The 9,718-nt window shown below is 44.4% G+C and overlaps 2 protein-coding genes across 2 annotated transcripts in view; one reads left to right on the top strand and one right to left on the bottom strand.

Moving 5' to 3' along the window:
• Positions 1–822: 822 nt before the first annotated feature.
• Tsacc (TSSK6 activating cochaperone) lies at positions 823–7,602 on the bottom strand. Its single transcript, XM_015502726.2, has 3 exons — positions 7,321–7,602; positions 2,091–2,213; positions 823–1,053 (listed from the first exon to the last, which is right to left on the bottom strand). The coding sequence occupies exons 1-3, from the start codon at positions 7,499–7,501 to the stop codon at positions 836–838; spliced, it is 522 nt and encodes a 173-aa protein (XP_015358212.1). The 5' UTR covers positions 7,502–7,602; the 3' UTR covers positions 823–835.
• Positions 7,603–7,619: 17 nt separating this feature from the next.
• The window catches only part of Cct3 (chaperonin containing TCP1 subunit 3), a 16,208-nt gene continuing 14,109 nt past the window's right edge, over positions 7,620–9,718 (top strand). The window contains exon 1 of the mRNA XM_015502724.2: positions 7,620–7,778. Within this exon, the coding sequence (XP_015358210.1) occupies positions 7,748–7,778 (31 nt within the window). The 5' untranslated portion in view covers positions 7,620–7,747. The remainder of the gene's footprint in view (positions 7,779–9,718) is intronic.

Here is a 9,718-nt window from a genome sequence, read left to right on the forward strand (position 1 = left end):
AACCCTTTATCCAGACCGTGGTAGTGTCCCTTAGATCACTGTTACTACTTTATACATCTCTCTCAATTTCCCTTCTCCCTCCACACAAAAATGCTTCGCCCCAGTGCTTCTACTAGAATATGAGGGCCTCGTGCTACCTGAAAGCTGCCAGTGGTTCTCTCAAGCTTCTAAGAGTTGTCAGAATCATCCCACAGAGGAAGCTGCATGTCTGTCCTCGCTGCTCTGCATTCTACTTCACACCCCTCACCCATCGGGGGAAAGTCTTCTCATTTCTGAGGGGTTATTCTCCTGCCTCTAGGTCTTTGTCCAGGTTTCCCAACCGATAAGAAATGACCTGACTTGTCTGCACACCATCCAATCCCTCCCTCTCTTCAAATAGCATCATAAAGTTATTTTCTCCAGGAAGAGTTCAAGACTGGTTCATTTGTATCTAGAAACCCCCAATGTTCTCTCTTAACCTCCGCCCCCTCCCACTCAGAGCACCACTCAGTTCTGCAGTGAACTGTCTTCTCTGCCCTGTTAGGCCATAACCCTCCCTGACCAAGTTGGCTCTTCTGTAACATATCTTCCCAAGGGCCTTGTACAGTGACCTACTCAATGAACACTCATTACGAATTTGCAAACAAATTAACCATATGTAAAATATACATGCCCAGGAGCTGTTGGAGGTATTGCTCAGTGTGTTCTTAAGGGCCTTAGGTTCAATCCCTAGCATTAAAAAAAAAAAAAAAAGAGGAGGATGAGGAAGAGAAGGAAGAACATACATGGCTGATTCTACCTGGGGCTTACTGGGAAAGAGAGGGAAAAAACATACACAAGAACTTTGTTCTACAATTCATTTACGGAATTGGGGCAGGTGATTTAACAACAGATTACGAGATAAAACTGAGAGAGAAGAGTTCTTGCTTTCTCTCCCAGGAACCAGTTGTGACATCGATGCTTGTAAGTTTTCCAAAATAGCCATCTGTTGTTGGGCGAGCTGGGTCTGAAGTTGGAGGTTGGCGTACATACATTCCAGGAGTCCTAGACATTCTTTGGGCTTGTGATGAACTCCTGAAGGAAGAGCTAGGAAGGAGAATAAAAGGAAAAACCAGAAGATTTTGTAATTGTACTAAGGTTGGAATGGCTCCAACAAGATGCTCTCTCTAATCTTTCCAGGCACAACCCTTGGCTCAGCTATCACCTTCTCAGTGTGACTTACCTGGTGACATTCTAATTTGCTTTCAAATTAAATTTGAAATTTAAAACTAACTTAAAATAGAACATAACTTGAACTCATCCCTCTCTCCGTTATTTTATTTTTCCCAAATTATTTATGGACACGTGGCATATTTTGTGATTATTTATTTATTTTTGTCTAAGTCCCCCTTCTAGAATGTAAACTTTGGGAAGGCAACCAATTTTGTCTGATTCATTCACTGGTGAATCCCTAGCAACTAGCAGAAGTGTTCAACAAACATTTGATGAGCTAGGGAGACCTCAGCCTCCCCTTTGTGGCATGGTGCCATTAGTAGTGACCTGAAGCTCTTTCTGTTGTCTAACTTCAACCGCTCTTGGTACATCAATTTATTTTTCAAATACACAGGCAGCTCTTAGTCAACCTTAGTAACTGTACTACTGTGGCTTGTGTGTTTATTGTTCTTGACTTCTTTGTTAGACTCAGAGGTCCCCAAAACAGGGGCTATGACTATCTACTACTGGGTTCCCAATAGGTATTTCAAATGTCCACTGATTTCCCAAGGAAAGATGAATAACAGAAATTCAATGAAACACAGGTTGAGATAATATTTATTATTTCTCTCCATGGCCACCTTTTAATCAAAAAGAATAGCAAGCAGTAAGATTTTCATTCCATTCCTGCCTATAGTGTAGCAAAGATGCTGAGCAAGGCAACAATACGACTTGGTAGAACCGGGGAGAAAATGAGATCAATTTAACTGAATAATCCATAAGTTACAGTGAAAGTAAAAACAATTAACAACAAAAAACCTACAGTTGTTTTGACACTGAGTTGGCACTAGATCAACAGAAGGAAGCTCAGCCGCCTCCCCAATGCAGGGTCTACTGGGAAACCTCCCCCCAGCTCTTACCTGAGGGCAGCTTTGTCGTCTGGATGTTTAAGAAAGTGGCTGGTGGGGAACTTGCTTGAAGATTAATAAAACTGGGGGACGGTTTTGCTCGACAAAGAGGCATAGCATTACCTTCCTCTTTTGCTGGAACAAAATCAGAGGTAACTAAATCAAAGCTCATTCTAACAGGGAGTGGGCTTTTTATGAAATCCCTGCACCTTGTCTGGAAGGCAGGTGCCAGGCCCTGCCCTGACTACCTGACACGCTAGGAAAAAGAGAGATTGACAAAATCCTAGTGGGATCAAGGAAAATCAAGCAGGGGTGGGACAAGCTAAAATCGAATGTGCTTACAGTGTGAAATTCTTGTTGGTAGGCATCACAGGCTTACCACCCTACCAGACGCTAGAGCATGCACATGAGGATTAAGATATGGTTTCTTTGGTGCTTATTCTCAGTACAGGAAGACAAATCAGAAGCAGGTGAAACAGTGATATAATAACTTGAGAACATAAACAATGAGCCTGATGCCGGATGTGGTGGTGCATGCCTGTAATCCCAGTGGCTCAGGAGGCTGAGACAAGAGGATCTCGAGTTCAAAGCCAGCCTCAGCAACTTATCGAAGCCTAAGCAACTCAAGGAGACCCTGTTTCTAAATAAAATGCAAAAAGGGCTGGGGGTGTGGTTCAGTGGTTAAGCACCCAGGGGTTCAATCCCTGGTATAAAAAAAAAAACAAAACAAAAAAAATTAGCCTGATAGTCTGAGATGAACAGAAGGCCTTTTACCTGTTATATTAAGTACATGATTAAATGTAAAAACAAGTGTTTTCAAAAAGGGGAAAAGATTAATATGAGTACAATAATCAAAGAAAGCTCCATGCAGGTAAAGGTCATTTACTGGACCTTGAAAACCTGGAAAACTTCCTGAGCAGAAGAGACATTTCAAGTGATAAAACAGAATAGTGTGAACAAGCAAGCAAGGAAGAATACAGCTGGAATGGTGAGCCGTCCTGGGAGGCCGGCCAGGGTCCGGAGTGAGAAGACAGGGCGGGCCACGGAGGCCTCTTCACATTAGCAAATCTGAGATGTTTAGGCTTCTCCTGAGTATACTGGGAAGCCACTTAGCCTTTTAGGGTTACAAAACAGGATTAAAATATTTTGATTAATCTGTAGATATTAAACACAATGAGTTGGACATGAAAAAAATTCTTTTTTTATAATTTTTTAGATCTTTTCTTTTTAGTTGTAGTTGGACACAATACCTTTATTTTATTTATTTTTACATGGTGCTGGGTATTGAACCCAGCACCTTGCATGTGCTACGCAAGCATTGTACCACTGAGTCACAACCCCAGCCCTGGAAAAGATTCTTAAATGAATAAATAAATTATCTTTGGCAAAAACAGTTCAGTTAGGAAGAAAAACCGATTTGTAGGACATGAGGAGCCCTATCAAAGACGTCTGTTATTTCTGTCTACTGAGCAGCCCATCCTCTGGGAGATGATGCTTTCCCCAGTTTCCAGGCCATACTGGTGAGACTTCAATCAACCCCCTTTTCCCATCAAGGATGGCATGTGACCCAATACCAGTCAATCATGGTATCCCGTTCCCCTTGGTAACCGTCATTGATCCAAGATGGTAAGCATGTGAGGCAGGCTGGGCCAGAGTCATTTGCTGAGATCAATATATGGATTCTTTGTCAAAGAAACTTTTTTGATTTGCTATTCTGAGAAGACATAAAGTTCAGCCCATGGAAACTACTGAATTTGGCCGGCATACCATGAGAAGTGGATACGAGCAAGATCAGAGACAAGAGAGGACAGAGCCACATGGACAGACAGCCACCAATGGGCACGGAATTCCCAGGGCCAGTCCTGACACCTTGTTTTACACCTCTCCTTCATGTTCTGTGAGCTACCCAGTGTCCTCAAGTGTGTAAGACAAGAACTTACCTTTTTCACTCAAGGCAGTTTGAGTAGGAGTTCTGTCCTATTAATACCATCACATTTGGGATACACTGAATTCTACAAATGCCTAGAAAAGCAAGAAATGGCACTGAGTTTGTGTGAAGGGTCAAACTGCCAGGCCAGCCACAGAAGGGGATGAAGGAGCTACTAAAATAGACTAGCTCTCCAAGCCCAACAGTAACGAGAGGAAGCAAGACGAGAAGACTGGACCTTTGAGTAGCTCCTCAGGAGTGTGGAAAATGAAGAGAAGGTGGCAAAGTAGACAGGAGGACAATAAGTGGAAAGGCAAAACAGCTGGGATCAGAAAGGAATGAAGAGCCTGAACAGTGAGGAGTCAACAGATCACTGTCCTCAAGAAAGCCCAATTGGGGGCGGGGATGTAGCTCAGTTGGTAGAGTGCTTGCCTTGCATGCCCAAGGCCCTGGGTTCGATCCCCAGCACCAGAAAACAAACCAGACAAAGAAAGACCAACTGACATCAAGAAAGGAAAGGGCTGGGGTGTTGTTCAGTGGTAGAGCACTCACCTAGCATGCTCATGGTCCTGGGTTCTATAACCAGTCCCCGCAAATCAAATTGATTTATTCACACCTACATGTAAGAAATAACTAACTCCTTCCTAAAGACCCCACAGTAGACGGAACAGTGTGGTCACTACTTTCCTGGAGCTGACAGTCTTGCAGTGGGGGCAGACTGTGACAAGTAGATTGTATGAAGGAAGAAGTCTTATTCACTGCGTCTTCATACATGGGTGCCACATTGAGATGCTTTCTGTCTAGACAGTCACTGAACCTGACCCTAAGAAAATGGAAATCTGCTACATTCCCTGTTACAGTTATTCTTGGTGTGGGAAAAATTTTTTTCCAAAAAATGGGTTTTCTAAGCTTTACTGCAGGTCCTCCATCTTCCCTTCCCCCTGCTCCAGTCATGTCATTTGATGGCTCATGCAGTGGTAAAAAGACAGACACTCAAACTCAGATCTCAAGATTTTTCTCACCATTTGAAAAATGTGTTAGTTTCCATGCACATGTACTTCCCAATCATATAAACCACTCGTGGGCACACAGGGACGTGTTTCCCACAGGACTGTAAGGCTTGAAGAATATATTTTACCCACAATATATACTGAAAGAAACATTTCTTTTTGGGGGAGAGGGGAGTACCTGGGATTGAACCCAGGGACACTTAATGACTGAGCCACATCCACAGCCTTTTCTTTTTTTTTTTTTTTTTTTGTATTTTTACTTAGAGACAGGGTCTCACTGAGTTGCTATGGCAGGCAAGCTACGTTGCTGAAGCTGGTTTTTAACTCGTCATCCTCCTGCCTCAGCTTCCTGAGCTCCTGGGCAGGCATCATCACACCTGGCTAAGAACCACATTTCTTTTCTTCTTCTTTTTCTTTTTTTTTTTTTGTACCAGGGATTGAACTCAGGGGCACTAGACCACTGAGCCACATCCCCAGCCCTATTTTGAATTTTATTTATTTAGAGTCAGGGTCTCACTGAGTTGCTTAGCACCTTGCTTTTGCTGAGGCTGGCTTTGAACTCATGATCCTCCTGCCTCAGCCTCCTCAGCCTCCTGAGCTGGGATTACAGGTGCGCACAACCACACCAGGCTAAGAACCATATTTCTGACTAGAGAATACATAATAGATTGGGAAGCAACAAAAGGAGGTAGATCAGAGAAGAAAATAGTAAAGGTGCTTTACATACAATGCATTCTCTTATACAGTTTTTACAATGATCCTCTGAAGTACGCAGCATTGTCAACATATTATTTGAATTTAAGTTTCTTGGGATTCCACAATTAGCATTTGGCAATGCTAGAATTAAATCTGAGCTTGTAGACTTCAAAACCATGTTTTTTTCCACTGCTCTTTACATTCTGTGAAGAGATAGTTAATTTATGTCCAAGCCATGGCATAATCGATCTCCCAGATAAAATAATCTATTCCACCTACAGTTAAGTGGATAGGCTCTGCAGTCAGACAGCCCTAACCACCTTCCTGCCCACCAGCAGGACTGTCCCACTCAAACTGAGTTTCCATTCACTCTAGTTAACATCAAGTCTTCTGAGATCCCTGTACACAGTCTTGTTCTAAATTTTAAGAGGAGCTACATAGGATACATTTATTCAATAAATAATCATTAAGCATCTACTTTTTTTTTTTTTTTTTGGTGGTGCTGGGGATTGAACCCAGGGTCTTGTGCATGCAAGGCAAGCGCTCTACCGAGTTATGTCCCCCAGCCCTGAGTAGCTACTCTAACAGATCTAGTTCTAGGCACCAGGCACAGAAATGTTCCCTTTAGTAGGGAATGCAGAAAACACAAATACTTTCCAATTAACCAAGTAACAAAACAACAACAACAACTAGAATCATTTCCCCAAATGCTAAGCAGTTAGGGAGGTCTGGCTTGTAAGGGAAGGGAAGCAGGACCTCGACCCACACACCTTTTCCGTTAGTAGAATAACCAGTGCACTTCTCCACCTGAACACCAATAGGGTAAGAATCATGGCATCACATGATCAAACAACCCTTGATGTTATTTTTTATCAATGACAATTTCATAAGTTCTCTCCAGCAGATCTCAAGCTGTGTGTATTCTGCTTCATGGCTAATTGTAAGTGACCACTGCTCATTCTTTTCACGTTCCCTTCATCCGTTTGCAAAAGTTATTCCTATTGTTATTCCCCCCACACACTTTTTTTTTTTCCTGGACGAAACAAGACCAATTCCAAGCCTTAAGAGCCTTCTTCTAACGGGCGTTTTATTCTTCATGTTCTACATGCTCAATTTCTGCAGTATGAGTCTTTTTCTTATCTAGGGTGGCAATTTAAAAACTCTGGCTCCGACCCTGTCCAACGGACTTGGGGCTGGGCGAGGAGAGCGACCGGGGACGGACGGGAGGGAGCAGACGCCGGAGCACTGGCGGCAACACTGGAGAAGAGACCTAGAAAGGACAACTCGGGGGAAGCGAAGCCGTCACTCCCCGAAACCGCTCTCAGCCTCGGTAGAAAGCATTCGCCTAAGAAGGGAAAGAGCAGTTCTACACCACGATTCCCAGCGAGCCCGGAAAACGGGGAGGGGGGGGAAGGATCGCTGCCTCCCAGCCCTGCCCCACAGGACTACAACTCCCACTGCACCCTTCATCAGACCAGGCGCCAAAGCCCCGCCCTCTACTCCCCCGTTACCGAGGCTGGGACAAAAGAATGAAAACTACTATCACAGATTTCTTGGCCTTCAGAGTCCGATAGATGCGGAGGGACAACACACTGTTTCGTGACCTCACCTGCGGTATTAATCGAAAGCCTCAAACCCAGCACCCACCCCTGTAGTTGATACGCATGCGCAACAGCGTACGGCCAACTGCCCGAACTGCGGCGCTGGCGCTGGAGCTGAAGATCGCGCCGCACGCGGCCGGGAGCGGCCACCCTATTGCGCAAGCGCCGGAGCTCTCCAGTTTCCATCATCGCGCTCTCTCTATCTACCTTGCTCTGCCGTTTTTTTTGCGTAGGGCGGGGTTAATCTGCCGATTGGACCGTTTTCATGCCAGTCAATGAGGCGGCTGCGGTGATTGGCGAACGACTTAGAAGCTAGCGGGTTTAGGTGTCAGCCCCGAAGAGGCAGCATTTTCTGGGCTTCTCGCTGCTTCTCTCTCTCCAGAAGGTTCTGCCGGTTCTTCCAGCTCTGGGTACCTAGCTCTGCATTGCGCCGCCATGATGGGCCACCGTCCTGTGCTCGTGCTCAGTGAGTTCTGGGGAAGCTGGGGAAGGGACCCCCCCTCTTTGTACGCCTCTCCCCACGCTTCTTAGTGTTGCCCCAGCTTCGTCCCGCCATGACCTGACCAGAGGCTTCCAGTCATCGTCTCCTTTTGGGAGCTCTTTTACTCGCATTCCTTCGTCCTCCCTTAACAAACACAGACCGACTCGTCCCTCGCCGAGTCCCGTGTATTTACACGTGCTTGTCTTGGGAAGCCCTTGTAGACCCCTCATCGAGTATCAGCCGCCACCTTCCTCCACGCCCCTGCGCCCTTACCAACTTGACTTCCGGTGTAGAGTTGAATGAATAATGGTCTTCCAGATGAGGCCTAGCTCTATGTTCTTGGCCCGTGGCTTTAGTCGCGATGTGACCGCGGGCAAATTAAGTTTTTCCATCTGCGTTGAGATTGGTAGTGTTTCTTCATAGAGTTGCAAGTCAAGTCGATAAGCTGCTTAAAAGAGAGCCTGGCACATAGCGGTGGCATCCTTGGTTTCTGCGCTTATCATGAGTACCAGTCGTTCAGCAGCCCTATTCCCGGAGGAACCGTGTTTCCCTTCTCGGACTTAGATGTAATCTTTGCCACTAAGCAATCGAGTTTTCCCAAATTCTCCAGTACTTTTTCTTTTCCCTTTGGAAATATCCCTTATTTCTTTCTAAGAAATCAGCATTGTCTACATTGTCTTCCCTCAGTATGTTTCCCTTCTGAGTGTAGCTTCTGTGCCTAGGATGCCCGACCAGCCATTTCCCCTGTGTATGTCCAATGATGATGAGAGTTTTTGTTTGTTTTACATGTACCTGGGGAAAAACCCCTTCCTTCTGCTGGATTGTAGAGCCATATAAGTTTTTGGTTACTTCTACCTGAGATAGAAAATGTAAACCCTGAGGGTTATGCTAGGTGTTTATGTTTGATGGGACTGGAATGAAAGATTTACAGAATTGAATTGTAGAAGAACGTATAATAGGAGCGTGGAGGGAAGTCATTATGTTGGTGTGGTTATAGTCACAGGCTTGTCTCCACTGAGTGGGCCCTGGGATGAGTGGTGCATTTGTAAAGCTCTTTTCCTATCTGCATTAATCTCTGGCATTAAAGGCTGTACCTGACTCTATTCCCTATTAAACTATGTAACCAGATCTTAACCAGGGTAAATGGGTTAGTGAGGTATTCTTATTTCATCCAAGTATGGGGTGGCTTTGTATAATTTATCTTATAAACTGGGACACTTTGGAAGAGTGTGCATTCTCATTCCACAGCATGCAGTGGGGTTCTGTCAGTAATTAGGTTTGGATTGTTAGAGTATTCTTCTGTTATTCAAGCAGGAAAATAACCCCTAAATTCTTCCCCTCTTTACAGAAAGCTCTGATTTTCGTAAGATCACTAACCCTTTGAGAATGTGATATTGGCTTTGGATTTCGTCTGGGGTGGGGCATCTTTCATTTTCTCACATAATCTTGGGGAGTTCATTATCTCACTGAGGCCCATTCATGGATCTCAGATTATGAATCCTACTGTAAATGTGTGAATGGTTAAAGGGAAAGTGTTGTCCAAGATTTTGGGAATGGAGCATTATGGGTTTTTCCTTAGTGCTCTAGGGATTGAGATAAATGAATAGGTGTGTGTGGGGTGCACATCTATAATCTCAGCTGCTCAGAAGACTGTGGCAGAAGGATTGCAAGTTTGAGGCCAGCCTCTGTAACTGAACAAGACCCTGTCTCAAAATTTAAAAAAAAAAATAGAGTTGGGGATGTAGCTCAGTGGTAGAGGAGTTGCCCCTTCAATCTCCAGTACCCCTTGACCTACACACAAAGTAAATAGCTGCAAATACATGTGTTTATTAGGTTTTTGAAATGTAATTGACATCTACACATATTTAAAGTATATCATTTGATAAGTTTTAATCTGTGTATATACTGCAAAACCAATTCCCCAC

This window comes from Marmota marmota, unplaced genomic scaffold (assembly GCF_001458135.2).
Source record: "Marmota marmota marmota unplaced genomic scaffold, marMar, whole genome shotgun sequence".
In the NCBI taxonomy this organism is placed as follows: Eukaryota; Metazoa; Chordata; class Mammalia; order Rodentia; family Sciuridae; genus Marmota; species Marmota marmota.